Source organism: Macrobrachium nipponense, chromosome 3 (genome assembly GCF_015104395.2).
Source record: "Macrobrachium nipponense isolate FS-2020 chromosome 3, ASM1510439v2, whole genome shotgun sequence".
NCBI classification, from domain to species: Eukaryota; Metazoa; Arthropoda; class Malacostraca; order Decapoda; family Palaemonidae; genus Macrobrachium; species Macrobrachium nipponense.
Window position 1 is genome coordinate 27,000,096 of NC_087202.1, and position 22,495 is coordinate 27,022,590.

Consider the following 22,495-nt stretch of genomic DNA (forward strand, 5'->3'; position numbering starts at 1 on the left):
ATGCCGCACCACCGAATGGGTGCCAGTCCGTTTACAGAATTTCTCGAACCACCCATATGAAGCCTTTAAGTCTGGGGTTGGTGTTGCTGTCCCTTTTCCCTCGTCGTCTTCGGCCTGGGCCATCAAATCGCCAAAAAATAGCGCTGGCCTTGTGGCAGATTGCCGTCTCCGTTATTGTATCGCCATAGATTTCTGTCTTTTATCCATACAAGAAGCCTTTCCATTTCATTGTGCACGTGGGTCCTCTTGCTGGACAAAATAGTGACGCCCTTGAAAGGTGTAGCTGCTTTGATGACATCCTTCAGCTTAAGGATGGTGCCTATTGTCGACGGATTTCAGCCGTATTCCTTGGCGATCACACTCCATCGCACACCAGCTTCATACTTCTTGATAATCTCCATCTTCGTCTCCAAAGAGAGCATCCTCTTCCTTCTGTGAATTTCAACTTTCTTGTACTGTACGTAATTATGCTATGTAGTACGTATATGTATGTAGTAAAGTTCTCACACAACACGATAAAGTATATGTACTACAACAAAATCACTACAAATTTACACTAATAAACGAAATCGTTAGAACGAACGAACACTGTGTGATTACGATACCGATGATGTCGTGCAGTGGCAGAAGAAGCACGCTGCTACGTAGATGCATCATGGGAGGGATGCTGACCAATAGGAGAGAAGGATCTCATGGCGGTGACTAGCATCAAGAACCAATGGAAGAGCGGGAGGATGGTGGCGAGTCTACTCAGTTGACGGCACGCGAGTTTCAAAATTGTTATCATTGGTCTGGGTGAATCTCGGACTTTACAGCAACAACCTTTCGTATCTTGAACAATTTTCGTATGTAGAGCCGTAAAATTTTTCGTATTTGCTTTCGTATCTCGAGTTTTTCATAAGTTGAGCCTTTCGTATCTCGAGGTACCACTGTATTTCAAAACTCTAAGAAAATGTCACGTGTAGCCAAATTTCAGAAAAACTCTTATGAAACATGTTCAAAACTTTCGTTCATTCATCGCTGAAGCATTTGACCAAAATGAAGTCATCCTCAAACCTCAGTTCAAATTTTTAAAAAAAGGAAAAAACTGTCATAACATTACTAACCAAAGCAAGCATAAAATTTGAAATAGTCCTATTTGATTGCTTTTAAACCTCAATGCTGAAAAAAAATTTAAATATGTATATACAAAAGTAGTGAGGACCATGTGTGACATATCCTTCACTAGTGTCAGTGCAACAACAACCACCTGGTGTAAGGTCTACAATTAGTAGCGACCATGAAATTATCTTGAAAACATTTACTACTTTATATGTGTTAAAGGAATATTTGGATTTTCATACATTATTATTTTTTATCTTAAATATTTAGAGAATGATGGTATACTAGCAAATATTCGCCTATTTGTCAAAGCCAAGATATTATTCATAGGCCTAGGTGTTAGATTTCTTTACTTTACACTTAACATTCACATCTCTATATTAACAACAACTGGCCAGAAAGCAAATGAGGTTACCTACATATTATTGCACTTCAAGTTACCTCATCAAAGAATAAATTATACACCTAAAGCGAGCAGAAAGACTTTTAAGAAAATAATATTTTAACCCAGTATAAAAACAAGTGTTCCATACGCCTTGATATTAATACTTATTATATTTTGATTAATAGCCATCTTCTCCATATAATTAAAATCATCGTCCTTTTATGCCTCAATGAACAGGTAATCTATACAAATAAAAACATTGGTAACAGATTACATCTCAGAAGGCTTAGATTAATTTTTACACCTACTATAAATCATTTTGCAACATATAGGCAGCTTAAACACAGCCTGAAACTTCAACATTAAAAGAAAACTCATTGTAATTCATATTCCTATTGTATTCCTCGAAGAACAGGCAATCCTACAAATAAATTCATCAGTAACTAATTATATCTCAGAAGGCTTAGATAATCTTTTAGGCCTATAAAACATTTTGCAACATACAGGCAGCTTAGCCTAAACGCAGCCGAAAACTTCAACATTCAAAGAAAACTTGTTTTAATTCATATTGTTATGACTGTTGGTTGAGCTTCTTAGGTCTACTGTCATAATGCTGCTGACGTGGTTATGTTGACCAGTCCGAGGAGCATGCCAAGTGTGCTTTCTTTGCTGGCACCGCTAACCTTATCACACCGCACTCTGAACTGAGCAACGTACAAAAAAAATCAGGATAGGTCTCTATTACTATTCCGTGGCGGCCTAGACTATGAGAGTTCCAGTTTTTCTATGCAGTTTTACCTCCTGAACAAGAATTTTAAGTAATACTTATTTGGACAACTGTAATTAACCCCCAGGAGCTCATACTAAACACGGCGAAATACATTTGACACCCCAATTCCTGGTGGCTTTCGTATTCGGGGGGACAAACGATGCGGAATGCCTATATAGAAATACCAAAATCAGCTCAAATCACACTGATTACGAATTAGGTATATCAATGCATAAAAGGGATCATATCTAGTATTTAACCGGTAGATCTAGTGTACCTATCCGCGGCGGCCCAGAGTATGGCAGTTGCGGTTTTTCTATGCAGTTTTACCTCCTGAACAAGAATTTGAAGTAATATTTATTCGGACGACTCTAATTTACCTTTGAACTCTATCCTACGGTAAAGGGGATTCCCATTGGGAACCGGGGTTTTGGGTGGGGACAAAACCCCAACTCTATCCTACGGTAAGGGGGACCCCCAGTGGGAACCGGGGTTTTGGGTGGGGAGAAACCACTTGGGGGAGATTTTGCCGTGTTATTGTGGTATTTCCCACATTTATCACTTTTAAAAACACGAAATACAGGCGGAAATAAGAAATAACAAAACTAGCGATAGTGGAGCCGTTCCACATCCATATTCGTCTACTACTACTACTACCACAACACTGAATCCTACTACGCATGCGCTAATGCTACTGCGCATGCGCTAACTGTAAGGGAGCTTTTGGCCTAAACTCAGACTTCTTAGTGAGGAAAGAAATGGGGGTTTACGGGAGGGATATATGTATTTAGCCAAACACGTTACAGTATGACCCCTACATTGCTACCGGACTGAGTGAAGGATTGGGTGGTAACAGGGTTCCCAGATTTGGCAGTTTCTCACCAAATTTGGCTTTTTTTCCTAATTTGGTGGGTAAAAATTCACTTTGGCTGGTTAGTGGTATTTTGGCTGGTTTTCAAACACTTTCTATTTGAGCTAAACACTGATCCCACGTTTGAGGAATCTCTCCCCAGATTGGGAATTTTTGAAGGTTTTCAGGAAAATCTGGGGAATTTGAATAGGTTTTCAGTAAAAACTTGGTAACATTTAAGCAAAATATGTAGATGGAATTAAAATAAAAATCACACATACACCAGATGACCACAAAACAGGCTGCCGGATTCTCAGAGAACGAGCCTCATTTCAAAATTTCAATTCATTCTCGTTTTTTTTTCCTGTATTCTTATATTAGTTTATATTATCTAACTAAAACTATGATGCCGCTATACAAGCATATATATGATAAAAAAATATGCATTTATAAAGATAAATATAACGCACATATATTTGCCGGTTATTTGGGTTGGTTTGGATTTCCATTTGGCGGGATTTTGGCTGGTTTCATGGTAGACTTTGGCTGGTTGGTAGTGGTGTCATCTGGGAACCCTGGCTGGTAACCATACGTTGAGTTACATAAAAGCATTTACCTAATTTGTTTATTAAACATGTTATGTGAATTCTAGTGTTTATTCCTTTTCCCTTTTCCATAGTATTTGTATAATAACTGTTTTGAAATATCCCCACCTAATCATTTCACCATATATAACTTGAAATATTATGTTATAATTGAGGACAGACACCTAAAAATGCCTACGTGTTGATATAGAACTCAGTTTTAGGACGTTTCGATACCTACCTACCTACCTACCTGTTACGTGAAATTGCACATTTCGTTGCATATTACATAGACACTCCCTATATCATTTATACACAAGTCAATCCCTCCCTTTTCCAGTATTCACGACTGGCTCTTTACGTTACACCATTTACAATGCATTTCTCACCGATACCAATACCAAGATTAAAGTTTGCCATTATTATTATAAAACCTACATTTAAATATATAACATATAAATATATAGTTTGCCATTATTATTATAAAACCTACATTTAAATATATTCCATTATACAGTTTTACAGACATTACAATTTACACCTCCCTTCCAACTTCCTTACTATTATGCAGTTATGTATGGTTACTTTTAACATTTTACAACACTTGCACACCCATCACAGTTAGGTTTATATGTCATTTTACCTACTGGGGGCCGAATCCCCTCCCCCGGTTAGGCAACATACCCTTAGGTTTAGTTTGTTATATGTTGGTTTACCTACTAGTTTTACTTCCTTGAAGGGGGTTACCCGGTTAGGCTAGGTTGGTTAGTTCTTCAAGGGTGGATACGGGGGGGGACGGGGGGGGGGGGGGGTTGGCTTTGGTTAGGTTACATTCCCTACTTGGTTACCTACTACGTTAGGTTTGGTTAGGTTACATTCCTTACCAGGTTAGGTTAGGCCTTTAAGGGGGGGGTACAGGGGGCAAAGCCCCCCTGGTCAGGCAATATTCCCTACTAGGTTAGGTTACGTTACATTCCTTACTAGGTTACGTTAAGCCTAGTATTTCCCTACTAGGTTAGGTTAGGTTACGTTCCTTACTAGGTTAGGTTAGGCCTTTAAGGGGGGTTACGGGGGGGCGAAGCCCCCTGGTCAGGCAATGTTCCCTACTAGGCTAGATTAGGTTGGTTAGGTTACATTCCTTACTAGGTTAGGTTAGGCCTTTAAGGGGGGGGTACGGGGGGGGCGGAAGCCCCCCCTGGTCAGGCAATATTCCCTACTAGGTTAGGTTAGGTTAGGTTGGTTAGGTTACATTCCTTACTAGGTTACGTTAGGCCTAGTATTTCCCAACTAGGTTAGGTTAGGTTACGTTCCTTACTAGGTTAGGTTAGGCCTTTAAGGGGGGTACGGGGGGGCTAAGCCCCCCTGGTCAGGCAATGTTCCCTACTAGGTTAGGTTAGGTTGGTTAGGTTACATTCCTTACTAGGTTAGGTTAGTCCTTTAAGGGGGGTACGGGGGGGCGAAGCCCCCCTGGTCAGGCAATATTTCCCCTACTAGGTTAGGTTGTTAGGTTAGGTTGGTTAAGGGTTACATTCCTTACCTAGGTTACGGTTAGACCTAGTAATTTCCCTACTAGGTTAGGTTAGGTTACGTTCCGTTACATAGGTTAGGTTAGGCCTGTAAGGGGGGGTACGGGGGGGGCGAAGCCCCCCTGGTCAGGCAATGTTCCCTACTAGGTTAGGTTACATTCCTTACTAGGTTAGGTTAGGCCTTTAAGGGGGGGGTACGGGGGAGCGAAGCCCCCCTGGTCAGGCAATATTCCCTACTAGGTTAGGTTAGGTTTGGTTGGTGTTAGGTTCATTCCTTACTAGTTACCGTTAGGCCTAGTATTTCCCTACTAGGTTAGGTTAGGTTACGTTCCTTACTAGGTTAGGTAGGCCTTTAAGGGGGATACGGGGGGGGCGAAGCCCCCTGGTCAGGCAATGTTCCCTACTAGGTTAGGTTAGGTTAGGTTACATTCCTTACTAGGTTAGGTTTGGCCTTTAAGGGGGGGTACGGGGGGCGAAGCCCCCTGGTCAGGCAATATTCCCTACTAGGTTAGGTTACATTCCTTACTAGGTTAGGTTAAGTTCCCTACTAGGTAAAGTTACATCCCCTGCTAGGTTAGGTTATGTTAGGTTGGTTTGGTTCTTTAAGGGGGGTTACAGCAGGCCCAACCCCACCCCTGGTCAGGCAACATCCCCTACAAGTTTAATTAGTTTTGTTATATGCTAACCTATGTTTAATTCGGTCTTTTGTATTTATTAAAACAACTATAGGCCCTATTACACATTTACCACCCAGGACTTAAATCCAACCCCCTCCTGGGCCCGTTATATATGTATTTGTATTATTTCATATTCTGAACCCATCCCACATTTACATTTAGTTCCTTAACTACCCATTTACTTTTATTACCCTTAACATTGCCAACTTATCTTGTTAAGTGCTTGTTCATTTACCTCAGCCCCACCCTGCCTCAACCAATAGCATCAAAGCATTTTTACTACTCCACCCCACCTCTCCTACCCTGTTTTCTACGGTCTGGCCTCCTGCCACCTCCTAACTGTAGAACTCCAACACTGTTGAATCTGCCGCCATGACATCCACTGCTGCATCTACTTCACGCTCGCCCCAGCCCCTCACCAGGAACTCTTTTGCCAACTTCATGTAACAATTGTTACATGAGTTACAAAGATTTTTCTGCCTTTTACTCAGGTAATTATGATCGACTAATCGGTTTTTGCCAGGACCACAGCCTCCTGAGAAAGCAGGTCTTTTGCCCCCATTCAGTCGACTCCAAGATACGGGAGGAGAATGTATAACTTCGTCGGGTACTTGGCTGTTGCTTATTTCAAGCTGCATTTTGAGGAACCCAAGACCCGCCTCCACGCATGGTGTTGGTTGCTCTGTAGTGACTAGTGATAATATTATTAAAAAGAAGCTTCCATCTAATTCCTCTGTTTTTACAGCTGAACTGCTGGCAGTTTTGACTGCTCTTAAATATATATTTTTTATAGTTCTTGTACTAACAAGGTTTTTACCATTTTTACCGACTCTTTGAGTGTTTTATCTTCTCTTAAAAGCCTAGTCTCTTGCAACCCTTTAGTGCAAGAAGTACAAGATTGGTTTTATCTTTTAATTAATAGAAGAGGATTTTCTGTTAGGTTTTGTTGGGCTCCGTCCCATGTTGGAATTGTTGGGAATGAGCGAGCCGACGCTGCTGCTAAGGCTGCAACTAGGCTTAGGCACATTTCCAACATGGGCGTCCCTGTATCCGATTTTAAAAGTACCATTCGATTTTATTGTAGAGACCAGTGGCAGGCCCACTGGTCTACTTTAGATAATAACCTCAAATTAAAGTCGATTAGGCCTTCTGTTCATCCTTGGCCTCATAGCCGGATGGATAGAAGGTCTGAGATAGTTTTAGCTAGATTACGTATTGGCCACACTAAATATACTCACGGGTATCTAATGACGAGTGGAGCGGATAGGCAGGTTCCTCGCTGTTCCACCTGTCATGTGGATTTGACTGTGGTGCATATTTTGGTGGAGTGCCCACATTTTGAAAACAAACGTAGAGCTGGTTTGCTGGCAAATAAGACTCTTGCCGATATTTTAGGTGAATGTGCTCAGGCAGAGCAAATTATGACATTTTAAAAAAATATTGGTCTTTTTTATGAATTTTAATTTTCTCTTAATTGTTTTAGGTTTCTTGTTTGGTTTTTATGAACGAATGATTTGTATGTTTGATCGGTTCTGTGTATGTTTGTTTGTGCGACATTGACTTTTTTATTCTTAAGATATATATGCGCTTGGCTATGAGCCAAAAATTTTATAATCTAATCTAATCTAATCCACGCATTCTTAAAAGCAGCTGCTGCTTTGTACCCTCCACCCCTTTAAGGTAAGGTCCAAACATTATTCTTAATTATTATGTTTTAAGAAAGTGAGTGTTAAGCTTTCGCCGAAAGTTGCGTCAAGGTATGTTACTATTCAGTGGGGTGCTGCTAAGACAACTCGTACCTTCCACATTACCCCGCCCACCCCCTGTGCGTTACCCCCCCCTCCTTAGTGAACATATGGCTCCGTGGTGGTTGGGGAATTTAAACATGGCGGCTGTGTTTACATTTCCTTCACCGTAACGAATACTTGGTACCTTCCTATAGGACCGTTCTTCGGTGACTTAGACTATGGCAATTGACATTTTCTATGTTATTTTAGTTGCTTTACAAGGGTTGGAAGGAATATTTTTTTCGTTTGGTTGGAACTAAACTTTAATATACCTTTGAGTTTGGTGCGGCTATTATGTAACTTTCAAAGGTCAATTACTGCTTAGTTACAGCCGGCCAAATGGATATTACTTTTAAATCTTGTACAGTAACTCAAATAACATAGGAATCAGTCAATTGCCATAGTCTAAGCCACCGCGGATTGCTTCTGTAGAAATACCATTTAACCACAAGGAAAATAGGGCTAGCTGTGAATTTGAAAACTTTTCGACATGTATGACATTACAAATAAAAAATAGCACTACTTGGTATCATCACATTGAGTCTGAGAATCTGGACAATACAAAAAGAACCATGTAGCATGAGATTTGAGCGCCACTGTACATAACCCTTGAACACATACACCTGGTATCATATAGGTTAGGCAAGGCTAACGTGTGAGCATCCTACTTATCCCTATAAACTGGTCTTGCTATCTTCACAGTTTTGACTAGCCTATTGGTTAATTAACCCTACTGCTTAATGTAATTTAATTAATTAATTTTAATTTTCACAATTACTAGGGCTGAACATTTTTTTTCTATGGTAATACCCTATACATTCAAAACACCGGTTTCTCACTAACGTCGGCAAAGCGAGTAAGGGAATCGCAAAAACTAATGGTCTGTCAGTCCTACTAGGCTACCTAGTAATGGTCGGCAACCAGTATACTAGGCTACCTAGTAGTAGTACTAGCTGTGACCTAAAGTCTGTGATCTATAAGTTGTTATGCTCTGGATCTGAAAATAACGTGTGGTTATGGCATCTAATTTACGAAAGCACACAGTGCCTTATACCTAGGTAGGCCTAAGTAATATTTTTGTGGAACTGGAAATCACCTTTATCTGAAAAATGTCATAGGTATAGCCTACCTTTACTTTGCGTAATTTTGTAAGAAAATCTCTCTCAGGCACAACCATGTCAGAGAGGTAACTTCACCAAAATTGTTAACTTGGATAAAATACTACCATTTAGTATGCTACACAATTAGCAGTTTGACTAGCAGAAATAATGCTGAATTAGACTAGGCTACGAGTTCGGGAAAACCGACTTTGCCGCCGATCACCGAGGTCGACTCTGTGTTCAACTTGCCATTTGGCTCCTATAGTTACCTATAATTGGACTTCTGGTTTTCTTATTTTTGGTAACTATTTCGTCTACTTTATAACAGAGAATTATTTCCAATTTCTTTTTTAATTTGTTAACAAGACAACTGCAATGATTTATATTTCCTTCTGATTTTCCCATATGCAGTATTAATGTGTTCTTGATTGCTTAAGTTCTTACTTATCTCTTGTACGCATTCTTTTCTGTTTTTATATCTCTGGAGCTACAGTATCTAGTATTTGTTCTAGAGTTGATTAATGATTTGATTTTGACTGAAATGTCATAACAGCTTCTACCTGTGTTTTTGACATGGCCATTTTTATTTTTATAATAATAATAATAAGTATGTTGATTCCCCTGAAGAGAGACGGTGTCATAGAAAAAACAAACGTGCAGAAAACTTCCATATTATCAAACACCATGTAATGAAGTATTATATATATATATATAGTATATATTATAATATATATAGATATATATATTATATATATATATATGTGTGTGTGTGTGTGTGTGTGTGTGTGTGTGTGTGTGTGTGTGTGTGTTACATATTATATAAAAAAATATGGACTGTTATTCCATATTTAAAAACTAAAATTATGATTAATTAAAACCAGTGACCCAAGAGGTCAACCAGTTTGCTTGCAGGAAAGTGGTCAGACCAGATAAGATAAAGTAGGCTAAGATGACATGTTGTATCAGTCAGTGTCTGGTTTGCCGTCATCTGTGGTCATCAAATCTATTGTTTTGTAAACGGTTGTCAAAGCTTCCTGCTTGAGACCACCACAGTGACCTATAACACAGGCAGCCTACATGACTTGTAATCTATGTCATCTGTGTGTATGTTCGTATGTTCGAGCTACTGTCTGCTCACTTTATGATTTGTAAACCAGATTGTAGTCAGACTTGAATTAGCCAGCATCATTGGCAGACCTGTACATTTTTATCTGATCTTCACAATGTAGACTTAGCAAGAATACAGATATTTTCGTACACTGTTTCGACATTAGAACCTCACATCGGAAAGAAGATACTGAGAACTTAGAAATTATCATCATGAGTTTGAAACATCTCCGCCTTCATACCCAAAGAAGATACTGACTTAGAAATTATCATTGAAATCCAAGACACTCCAATGAGGATGGAGAGTCATAACAAACCGACCTTAGCATAAATTATCGCAGGTCTAAATAACCTCACAGGGTGCTTTATTATACAAAGGCATCAGCCCTACACACACACACACACACACACACACAAATATATATATATATATATATATATATATATATATATATATATATATATTATATATATATATACTATATAGATATGATATATATATATATATATATATATAATAATAATATATAATAATATAGTATATATATATATATATGGTATATATATACATATATATCTAATATCTATATAATAAAAGGAGCCCATAAAAACACCAAAATATAGAGAGAAAAATACTATAGGCATTTCAGAGACTGCTGTCTCTCTCTTCAGGTAGATGAATGAGAAAAGTTTACAGAAAAGGTGGTATTTATACCAAGAGGTCCATCCACAGGTAAGCCAATTTAGGTCACCCCCGCTGATAATCTTCCTTTAATCCTCTTAAGCGTTGGTTGAATGAAAATCTTGTCGATCACATCTGAATCCCTTGCTCCTTTCTGAGAGATGTTCATTACCTGCCTCTCATTTATTAAAGCCGATTCCATCATTTGACTCTTGTACCGGCAGTTGCTGCTATAAATTATATGTGACAAATTCCAGTTTATTCTATGATTATATTCATTTATATGTTTGAAAATAGCTGAGTTCTGTTGTCCATACCTAACTGACCATTTGTGCTGTATTAATCTCTGGGGAAGTGATTTTCCTGTAAATCCGATGTAAGATTGATCACAGTCCTGGCATGAGATTTCATAAACCCCAGTGTCCTTGGGGGATGTCTTTTGTTGGACGTTAATCAAGGATTTAGCTAAGGTGTTTGGGTAGGTAAATGCAAAAGGGTTAGATTTTCTGAGGGTCTGAGACACTGTCTTAATCGTGTCTAGGTGTGGAATTTTGATTTTATTGTTGGGTGTGTCTCTTGTCTTGAGGAGGTCGGTAGAAAATTATGCTTGTGTTGTGACATTAAAAGGCTTGTCTGCTGCTATCCAAGCTTTATTCAACTTAAACTTCAGTAGATTACTACCTGAAACAACCATGAATACAAATTAGCAATTACCCCATAATAAGTGTAATGCAAACTATATAAGATCCTCAAAGTAAATCTAATTAAATCAATTAGATACAAAAGAAATAAACAAAAGGAAATACAAAAGAAAAGGGAATTACTTGCTCGGACTGTCCCTCCATCAGGTAAGTAAACAAAGTATGAAAAGATCACCAGACAAACAGTTCAGCATGAGGTATGAAAGAGCAAAAGAACAAAACAATTTTATAACATTCTTCCCCTCTAGATATAAAATTGGTTACATCACTTCATAAGTAATCAATCCCATCCGTATCGGTCTGGAGCTCTTGACACCCGGGTTGATCTCCGTACTGTAGGCAATGCAGCCTCTGTTCCAATCTCAGCTTCTGGGTGAAGTTCCATGCCTCCGGGAACTCTTGATGGGTTGTTGTGGGTGACACTGGAAAGTGAGATTGTACGGCCTCTGATGACAATGGAACAGAAAGTAGTTCTTGACTTTCAGCAACAGAATAGTCCCTAGGGCATGGGGCCAAGTCACGTATGGAAACTGTTGACTCTCGTCCGCTGGGGTATCTAATGTTAGCATAAGTTGGGTTAGCATCTAATAGTTCAACTTCATCCACCAGGGGTTCATTTTTACTTGTTCTGACAAACCTCCTCAGTAATACCGGTCCTGACAACATAAGCCATGAAGGCAGAGAGCTCCCAGAGGATGAGCGGCGCGGAAATCCAAAAAACCGTTCGTGGGGTGTGACATTAGTTGCTGTCGACAGAAGGAATGTAAGTGAATGTATTACATCAGTGAGTACTAATTCCCAGTGCTGATCGGGAAGATTTCGGGACCCGAGTGCCAGTTGGATTGACTTCCATAGAGTACTGTTGAGCTGCTCCACTTGCCCATTACTGATTGGGTGAAAAGGGGTAGTTCAACTTGTTGCAACTCCCTTCTGTGCGAGATAGGTTTTGAGCTCCCTGGACATGAATGAGGCATCCCACACAGGCTGAATATTTGTTCTAAGCACTTAGTCACTGTAGTTGTGTTCATGTTGGGACACGGAAAAGTGAAAGGAAAACGAGAATATTCATCAACCACAATAAGTAGATAGGGGTTGCGTGAGGCTGTCGGAACTGGTCCCTTAAAGTCAATGCTTAATCTCTCCATTGGTTGTGTCACCTTGAGGAGTGTTCCTTCTTGGAGTTTCTAGAACCTCGGTTTCAACTCGGCCCATATCCTGCAGGAAGCACAGACTTTAACGTCCTCAGTGGGAAAGGGAAGATTTTTCGATCGCACAAAGTGCAATAAGCGAGTCACGTCACTCCTGGATGGCACAGATTCCCATGTAGTTCAGTGAGGGTAGATGACATGGAAACCACAAAACTGCAAAAAGCTCGGGTGAAGGCATCAGGAACCACATTCTCTTTTCCGGGGCAATAATGTACTGTATAACTGAAGGCTGCGAGTTCCATCCGCCATCCCTGGATCTTATTATTCTTAACTTTAGTGCGTTTCCTGTTATCGAACATGAAGGCCACTGAACGTTGGTCTGTAACGAGATCAAAGTGCTGTCTAGCAAGGAAATGATTCCACTTACATACAGCTTCCACAATAGCCATGGAGTCCTTTTCTTTGATGTGGTAGTGCACTTCACTTCCTTGTAAAGTCCTAGACATGAAGGTCACAGGCCTGCCACTCTGGTTGAGTACTGCCGAGACTGCTACTTCAGAGGCATCACATTTGACCTCAAAAGGCAAATTTTCATCCACAGAGTGTAGCGTTGCTTCTTCAAATTCCTTTTTGAGTAGTTCAAAAGCCTGCAAAGCTTCTTCATTTAAAGGAAATTTCTTTACTCTTGCCAGCGGTTGAATCCTAGCAAGAAAAATTCTGTATCCATTTAGCATAATAAGCAAACATACCCATTGCCCTCTTTAAAGATCCTTGACTAGTGGGAGGTGGTAGTTCTTGTAGAGGCCGGAGTCTTTCCATGTCAGGCTTTATAACACCATTCCCCACACAGTAGCCAAGAATGTTAATGGTACGCACAGATTTAATAGTTTTAGTAGCATTGAGAGTTAGGTTCCTCTTGTTGATGACCTCAAGAAAGTGCTGCACATTCTGATCATGTTGTTCTTGAGTGTGTCCAGCAATAGTGATATTATCCAAATATGGGAAAGCACCTTGTAGGTTTTCTTCTTTCACCAACTTATCAATAGTTCGTTGAAAGACTGCTACTCCATTGGTAACTCCAAAAGGTACTCTACAGAACTGGTACAGGCGTCCGTTGGCTTCAAAAGCTGTATACTCCTTGTCCGATTCCTTTAGTGGGATTTGGTGGTAAGCGCTTTTCAAGTAAAAAGTCGAAAATACTCTATATGTTGAGAGTTCATTAACCATGGTGTCAATCCAAGGTAATGGATAAGCATCCAGTTCTTTATACAGGTTGATAGTTTGGGAATAATCAACACACATCCTTTTCTTATGTCGATTTAAGGGATCTTAACCACCACAACTTGAGCTCTCCATGGTGATATGTTATCCTCAATAACACATTCAGCTAAGAGATGACTAGTCTCCGCTTCAATGAATTCTTTGTCATCTTTACAGTAGTCTTGATTTGGTGACAATAGGCTTACAATTAGGTAACAAAATCTGGAAGATAGAAGGCTCATCCACAGCAGCAGCTGCCAATGAACAGTAGGAGTTAGCACCAGATAAGTTGAGTGCAGGTTTCGGTCCACCATATTCAATAGTCACTTTCTGATGCTGTTCTTAGAAGTCCTGACCAAGTAATACTCCAAAACATAAATCCTTCATTACTGCAAGATGCATGGATGGATAAGTTTCTCCATTAAGATGAAGAGTCAAGTCCACATTGACATAACCTGGAGAGTTTGTATGCAAAGATTTCTGTGCTAAAGGGACGCCTTTATCGGTGGGATGTATTGGCAGCTTCAATTTCCATGCTACATCTGCATCTATATAACTGTCATCGCTGCATGAGTCGACAAGGACTATCAACTTCCTTCCATTGATTGTTGTTGTGGTAGCTGCCCGATAGAGGCTCTGAGGAAAAGTGGTCCCAGCGTCAGCCGCAAAAACAGATGACTGTGAGGGATCAAATACTGTAGCTGCTGTAGATTTGCCTCCATATGCAGATTGTTTGGAGAGGCACGCTTTTGCAAAATGCCCCTTCCTGCCACATTTATTGCAAATGGAATCCTGAGCTGGACAGTGTGCATGAATATGATAGGGACCTCCACAAAAAAGCACTTTCTCTTCATGGTCAGAGTAGCTGCTAACACTTGATTTCCAGCAGTTACCTCACAGCTCTCAGAAGTTGGTCCACTCTTCACATGATCATCTGCAATAAGAGCACGATCAGGGTAACCACAGCAGCAGTATGCCCAACATGAGGAAGCATGTGACTGTAAAAACTAGCATTACATTGCGCAAGGTCTAAAGAGCAAGCCTGGTCGTAAGCTGCCTGTAAGTCTAGAGTTTTATTTTCAAGGAGACGCTGCCAAATCATAGGTGAGGCTAGGCCATTTATAAAAGCATCCCTGATCAGCTCTTCTCTGTACTGTTCTGCACTAACTGCCTTTAAATTACAGTCCTTGCGTAATTTACGCAATTCTCTCAAAAACTCATCCAAAGTTTCTCCTGTATTTTGTTGGCGAGTAGCAAGTAAATGCCAGGTGAATATTTCATTAGGTGCCTTAATATATAACTTTTCCAAAGTGGAAATGGCAGTATCATAAATCACACACTCCTCAATGTATTCATACACATTAGGACTGACATAGTTCACGAGTGTCCTTAGTTTATTTGGAGCCATTTCACCACATTCTTGAATAAAGTTGGAAAACATCTTGTGCCAACACTGCCATTCCTTTGCTGCAGAAGGGGAGCTGGGGTCCAGATCCAGACGGGTAGGCTTCAATAGTTTCTCCATAGTTTAAGTTGAATAAATTGTTGTGACATTAAAAGCCTTGTCTGCTGCTATCCAAGCTTTATTCAACTTAAACTACAAACTATATAAGATCCCCAAAGTAAATCTAATGAAATCAAATAGATACAAAAGAAATAAACAAAAGGAAATACAAAAGAAAAGGGAATTACTTGGTGCATTGCTCTGACTGTCCCTCCAGGTAAGTAAACAAAGTATGAAAAGATCACCAGACAAACAGTTCAGCATGAGGTATGAAAGAGCAAAAGAACAAAACAATTTTATAACAGTTTGCTTTGTGAATTGCTCTCTCAATTATATGGTCAGGATACTTTAAAGACGAAAGTTGCTTACGAATTAGTTCAAATTCTTTTTCCAGGAAATCTGGGGAACAAATTCGTAAAGCTCTTAAGAACAGGTTGCTGGCTACACCTATCTTGATAGCAATGTCGTGATAGCTAAAGTAGTGAATGTGTAAGTGTTTACATAATAAAAATATGGAATGTTAGTCCATATATATAAAAGATTGCTTGCAGGAATGTGATCAGACTAGAGACGCTAAAGATGACGTATACAATAAGTATGTAGGCTAAGTTGACATGCCGTCATCTGTGGTCATTCATTTGTTTTGAAACAGTCCAAGCTCCCTGCTTGAGACAACTACCGCCTACGTGATCTGTAGCGTGTCTCATTTGATTGTGTGTTCGTATGAAACTATGTCATTGTATGTATGTTCATATGTTCGAACTACTGTCTGTTCCTTCATAACTTGTAACAGAGATGGTAGACGGCAGAAGAGAGTTAGCTATCGTCATTAGAAGACCTGTACCTCTTTACCTAAGCTTTATCATGTAGAGGAATAGGATTAGCCATCATCATTGGCAGAAGTGATCAAGCTATCGTCATAGAAGACTTGTACAATCATATCTGATCTTCAGCATGTAAAACTTCAAGAATATATCTATTTTTATACTTAGTGTTTTCTACAAGAACCTCCTCACCATGAGTTTAACACATCGTCGTAATAAACAACAAGATAATACCGACTTCGTAAGTGATCTACAAACCCCCAGACACTCCATTGAAGATGGAAGTGCAATACCAACCGACTTAGCGTAAGATTATCGCTAGTCTAACATTACCTCATAGGGCGCCTTATCATACAAGGCACAAGCCCTAATATTGGTGGCCAGCGTACCAGAAGAACTCTACAACGTCCTACGAAGAAAAAACCAGAATAATAAATTATGTATCATAAGAAGTCAACGACGACGGAAGCAGCAGATTCTTCAAGCAACATAGTATCATCGTTAGTGAGCGACTTCAGAAAACAACAAGATTCGTCAAGCAACTTAGTATCATCGTTAGTGAATAACTTCAAGAAACAAAACCGACGTGTCCTTTTCCTACGGCAACGGAAGCTTCGTCTCTCATTAGAATCATTCAAGAAAACATCGTTAGTGAGCGTTTCCGGCACTGCAAGAAACAAACCGAACGCGTCTGCAGCATCGGATCTTTCAAGGGCTCGAATCATCGAAACAACTCGCACGGGGGAAACTCAACGCCAAAACCAGGTCATACGCTAAATAGAGAAGGAGGACCAAGGCCGTGTGTCGTTATCGGAACACCGTGACTTCCCACAAAAGCAAGCTAAGTACAATTTTTATTCATTTGGAGTAACTTTGAGTGTTTCCTTTACAGGTCGAATTTCGTTATTCCTGTGGCTGAAGTTACGAGACATTCTTAATCTTACTTTTTTACAGAAATTATCTACATCATTGAGATTTCGCTACTGCGAGTTTTTATCTTTGAGTGTCTGTTTCCAGAAGTTCTACTGAAATATCATAATCATATACTATGTTAATTTTATCATTTTGGGTGATTATTAATCCCTTACGTAACAAATCATATTAAACAGTGAATATGCGTTTACGCAGTGGACGTCTGTATTTATACAGATGCATGGATAGGGTCGTTAAGCACCGTAGTGATTAGAAAACACACAAAAACAAGTGGAACACCCGTACAAATCTAGATAAATTAGAGGTAACACTATTTCGGGTCATGACAATAAATGCTCCTTTGCAAGTCCCGATCGCAGTTTTAGCCTTGAGTTTTTTTGAGTTATATAAAATATCGAACCTCAATGACTCAACTTAACTTTAAAAATATGGCTGGATTGCAAGGAATAACATGTCTGTAAAAAACTTTCATCAGGCTAAATGCGCTGACCAGGATCCCTCACTATTTCAAATTTTAGCAAAGAATGAAGTACAAACAGTTAATATGGAATGCAGTAGTGATAACTTGTCTTATTAGTAATCGCTCAGTTCCTAATAGTTCGTCATTCATTGCTTTATACGTAACCAGCAACATAATGCTAAAAACACACAATATGTTGCCGATGGTAATAAAGAGAAGGATCCTAATTATTACAAAAGAAATAGAAACAGTAGCCCGTTCAGAATTAAACAAGCAAACTCGGTGACTGTGTCACCTAGTCAAGCGGTCAAGGTCAGTCAAAAAACTGCAAAAGTGTTCAAAGCAAAGCAAATTCCACACAATAAGCGACTCTAGCAGAGTGGGGAAAAAGCGATGTTGGATCATACATCCCAAATACCTTTTTAAAATTAAAAAGGAATTTCCCTATGCATCACACGACCGTATAAAGTAATCAGAGCAGGTTTTCGTTTTTTTTTAATACATAAGTTATTATAAGTAGTGGTGGATTAAGCCCGACTGTACGCGCCGTAAAAATTAGAATATCTTGATTTATTTCATTAGTACACGTATTATCCTGTATTTACGGACTCCACCGCGTCCTGTTGTTCGAACTTCCCTAATGAGAAGTCCGGATAAGCGAGCGCTTACAGATACCTCTATAGTTATAAAAAACCATTGATCTGTATCTAGAGTAATTGTAAGATCCATCTAGGGGTATACAAAATATTATCTTACATCCTGCAAAATAAGGCGTGTTTATCAAAGGGAAATCCTATAAACCTTCAAACATATTAAAATCCGTTTGAACAAAAATGAGACAGTTAATCAAATAATAACTTATATAAAGGAACTATACATTTGTCTCATAAATCGTAACATTGTTCAAATGACCCAACAGAATTCTCCCACAACCGCAGTCGCACTTTGCACGCAAAATCTCGAGAAGCATGCACCCTCGAAAGTCTTAGTGCGTGTAAAAAGACTTTGCTGGGAAATGAAATTTTAATCCTTCCCGACACTCTGAAATATAACGATTTCCGCGAACAAAGCCCTAAAAGTATACATATCGTGGATACGAAGTTATAAATATCGCATTTTTTATTGTTGCTAATTTTTAATCACGCCCAACCAGTCGTGGATGAATCTCTCTGATAATCTATCTAAAGTAATATCCGTAAAGTCATTCAAGCAGGTGATTCAGCAGAAAGTCATTCAAGCAGGTGATTCAGCAGAAATTTTTTTTATCTTTTACCTGAATACCAGGAAGCTTCTCCACTGGCGAGTGATCTCTGGAAAAAAAAAACGGATGTAACTTAACACAAAACACGGTTTAAGGACAAACATAAAGCTATTTACGTACCTTCGTATAGATTCTCAATGAAATTTCAAAATAGAGATAAATGACGAAGTTGAAAAAAGTTAGTAATAGGAGTCATTAGGAAATCAAATAAGCCCATATAATTTTTCCCTCAAATGTCATGCCATAAAAGATCGGACTTGGCGTATCTGCGTAGATTTCTGACGCTTAAACAAGGAAACGACTCCCGATAGTTTCCAGTGCCATGTACCGACGACATCTTATCTCTGTTAGGTTAGAATAAATTTTTTTTTTTTTCACCAACTTGGACTTACTTAAAAGCTTTTACCAGATACCATTACCTAAGTGATTGTACCTCATACACCGTTTTCAGCACACTCAGGGGACATTATCAATTTTTACGTATGCCTCCGGCTTACGTTGCGCCCAATTCATTAACAATATAGTGTTTGGAGACTTTTAGGGGATACCCTACATGCCTATTGGTTGGTCTTATAATCTTTTCTAATACCTTAGAAGTACATTCACATAAATTAGAGCTAGTGCTACAGAGACAAAGACAAATAATCTCAGAGTAAAATATCTAAATGTGAGTTTTAAAAAACCGAACATGTTTATCTAGGTTTTATGTGTCTAGTCAAGGTCTTAAAGTAGTCCAAGGTAAGGTGTCGGCTATTCATAACTTCCGGTACCTATTAACGTAAAAGGGGATACAGCACTTTTGCGCTGTAGTGGGTATTACAATCGTATGTAAATATGTAACTCTTCAATCATGACAGCTCCTTTAACAGATCTTACGAAGAAGAGCGTAGATTTATTATGGTCTGAAAAGCATCAACAGGCGTTCGATATCTTAAAAGCGGAAAATGCAGCTTACCTAACTTAAAAATCCCTGATTTAAATAAGGAATTTTTTTTTATTGCAACAGACGCCTCAGACCAAGGGGTAAGAGGGATACTACTTCAGTAATATGATAAACAGTTCTTCCCTATAGCTTTTTATTCACGTAAACTAAAGCCCTCTGAAGTAAACTATGCAGTAATAGGCAAGGAAGGGCTAGGTATCTTTAACTCACTAGTACATTTTAAGTTCATAATCTATGGCTATCCTGATAAAGTCCTTACTGAACATGAGTCCTTTACCGAGTTTTTCAAAGGCTTTAATCACAGTCCAAAGAACAACTCGGTGACAAATGATCATTCAGGTCTTTGGAGCCAAGATAAGATATCTACCGTGGGAAAGCAAATATCATAGCTGACGCATTATCCCGCAATCCCGCACCATACTGCAAAGAACCATTAATTAGACTAAAAGATATAGAAACATCCGTGCCTATTGTTAAAACCGTATCTAAACAAGAAAATTCCTTAACCCAAGAGATCGCGAGCATTGAATATCTGGGTCGGAGCGCAGAACTGTTACAAACTGAACAAAGCAAGAGTCAACAGACATAACCCAAAACAATAAACACGTCGAACGGAAACAGAGTCAGCAGCAATAAACATCAAACAATAAACACTTCGAACGGAAACAGGGTCAGCGGCTAAGCAAAAACAATAAACACTTTTGAGCAGAAACCCTAAAGCAAAAGTACATTTAAAGTATGTGTATCAGAATAATGTAATCAAATGTAATATTATATGTAGGTCTGTGACGAGGAAAACCCGAAGAACACAGCAGATGACTAACGACCAGGTAGTAGTAATAATCTCTTTCATACCAATCGTCATAAACTGGTTGCATTCCGTCATCCAGGTTTCCCTACTATGTCACAGAAAGCCAAATCACTGTTTTACTGGCCTACAATGCTTACAGATATAAAAAGCACATAACTGATTGTAACACGTGTCATGAAAACAAGGGACACACTAAGACACCTGTCAGTTAAGGGCCTATCCTGTGCCAAATCAATCCTTGAAAGAATATACGTAGAATTATTAACAGAGTTACGAGTCTGACAGAGGGAATAAACACTTCTTAGTGTTAATAGTTCCTTGACACGTTATATAGAATTAATAGCACTAAAAACAAACACCGCAATTGAGTGCGTTAGGAATATTTATGAGTGCTAAATCAGTAAACATGGAATTCAACACATGATAATCTGACTCGGGTGGTGTAAATCAATAATAATCTCAATAAAACGTGGTGTGAATTCCTTTCCATTGAGAAAACCAATAATATATTTTATCACCCAGAGTCAATCGGTTTGGTAGAATAACGGATAATTAAATAGGAAGTGTCAATGTCTTACGAGTTACAACTCGTGATGTTGGATCCGAACTGGATTATAGCGGTTCTCGCGGTTTTAAATACCTTTATCATTTATATCTTGTATCTATAGAATTGATGCCGCAAGTAGCCTTATACGGTACGCCGCTAGAACACTTTTCCACATATTCAAGCCAACCATTAATTTATCAAATATATGAAAAAAAAAAATATATAAGTAAATAAAAAATATAAAAAAAAATAAGAATAAATATGGATACAAGTGGAGTCAATATAAATACACGTCCGTAAGAAGTCGGAAGGGTTACAAATTATAATAAAAAAGGAATCACGATAAAATCAATAAGCAAAACGTAACCATAGATAATTAAATATCCAAATATATATGCGTAAAGATTTGAACTCTAACTTAACGCTTTAGTAATGACAAATAAGCTTAAAGTTCAACACATATCCACAAAATCTACTGACATATTGTCTGTCCCGGTGATTTATATTCGTAGTCAATGAAAAAAAAAAAATAAATAAATAAAATAAATAAAATAAAATAAAAGAGATTTTAAAGTCAGGAAGTCTAGAAGTGAAAATGTTATCTATGAAATAATCCTATATGAATCTTATACAGGGCTAATAATATATATAGAATTTGTATGGAAACCTTTTTCATGTAGTTTGAATAAGGAATATTTAATTTAACATAATTACAATTATGCAGATTTCCAACATGAAACTAATATATTGTTCAATTTTGGTACTGTTTTTTTTTTTCAGACATTCTTTTCGTGTGGGTCGAGTATTAAAAGATAATAAATTTATCCTAAAGTCGTATTTATTGCAGCAAGTAACGTAACTCTTAGCTGGCTGAGAGCAATCTCCTGCCAAGTGACGACGTCATCATTGCCGTATCAGCATTTGTTCCTTTTAACCTCAATAATCTGCTTACACAGGTTTCATCTGTGTGTCGTCTCTGCTTGCAAAAGCAGATTGACTGGAGAAAGGAATGCTTAGCCCGAACTTCTCATGGGCAAGGCAGACGTTAGGTACAGGTGTCTATCGGTGTGCGCAATGCAACTTGCAATCATTTTAAAATTAATAAACAAAATAAGGAAATAGAATTTCTATAACATCAAAATGAATTAATTTTTTTTTTTTTTTTCTGAACCTCATAGACAATTAGAGTCAATAATTCAGCTTATGACATGGGTAAACGGACATTTAGAATTATCAAGTTGTGGATAAGAAATATTTACTTGCAACATTAGCCTATTACAATTCAAGTAAATCACATTCATGGGAAAATGTCACATTTTCTTGGAAAACCCAAAGTTTATATAGAAATTAGTTACATAGTGGGTTTTTTTCGTTGCACCTCCTACCTATTAATAAAGTTTTTAAAATTAACCTCAGAGGATGCGCACGAGAAAATTGAATATGAAACTTTTGTTAGGGCACATAGAATCATGATTAATATTCTCTTTGACTCTTATGCTGCCTGGCAATCTTACAAATAGCTCCATTTTCCACTT

At 38.5% G+C, this 22,495-nt stretch overlaps 1 protein-coding gene and 1 long non-coding RNA gene across 2 annotated transcripts in view; both read right to left on the reverse strand.

The window, feature by feature from the left end:
- The window catches only part of LOC135221668 (uncharacterized), a 133,515-nt gene extending 124,517 nt beyond the window's left edge, over nucleotides 1–8,998 (reverse strand). The window contains exon 1 of the long non-coding RNA XR_010316061.1: nucleotides 8,809–8,998. This is a non-coding gene — a long non-coding RNA (uncharacterized LOC135221668). The remainder of the gene's footprint in view (nucleotides 1–8,808) is intronic.
- A 5,021-nt stretch (nucleotides 8,999–14,019) lies between these two features.
- On the reverse strand, nucleotides 14,020–15,202 carry LOC135222349 (uncharacterized). Its single transcript, XM_064260434.1, has 2 exons — nucleotides 14,695–15,202; nucleotides 14,020–14,474 (listed from the first exon to the last, which is right to left on the reverse strand). Exons 1-2 carry the CDS (start codon nucleotides 15,200–15,202, stop codon nucleotides 14,020–14,022), a joined length of 963 nt encoding a protein of 320 aa, XP_064116504.1.
- Nucleotides 15,203–22,495: the final 7,293 nt, after the last annotated feature.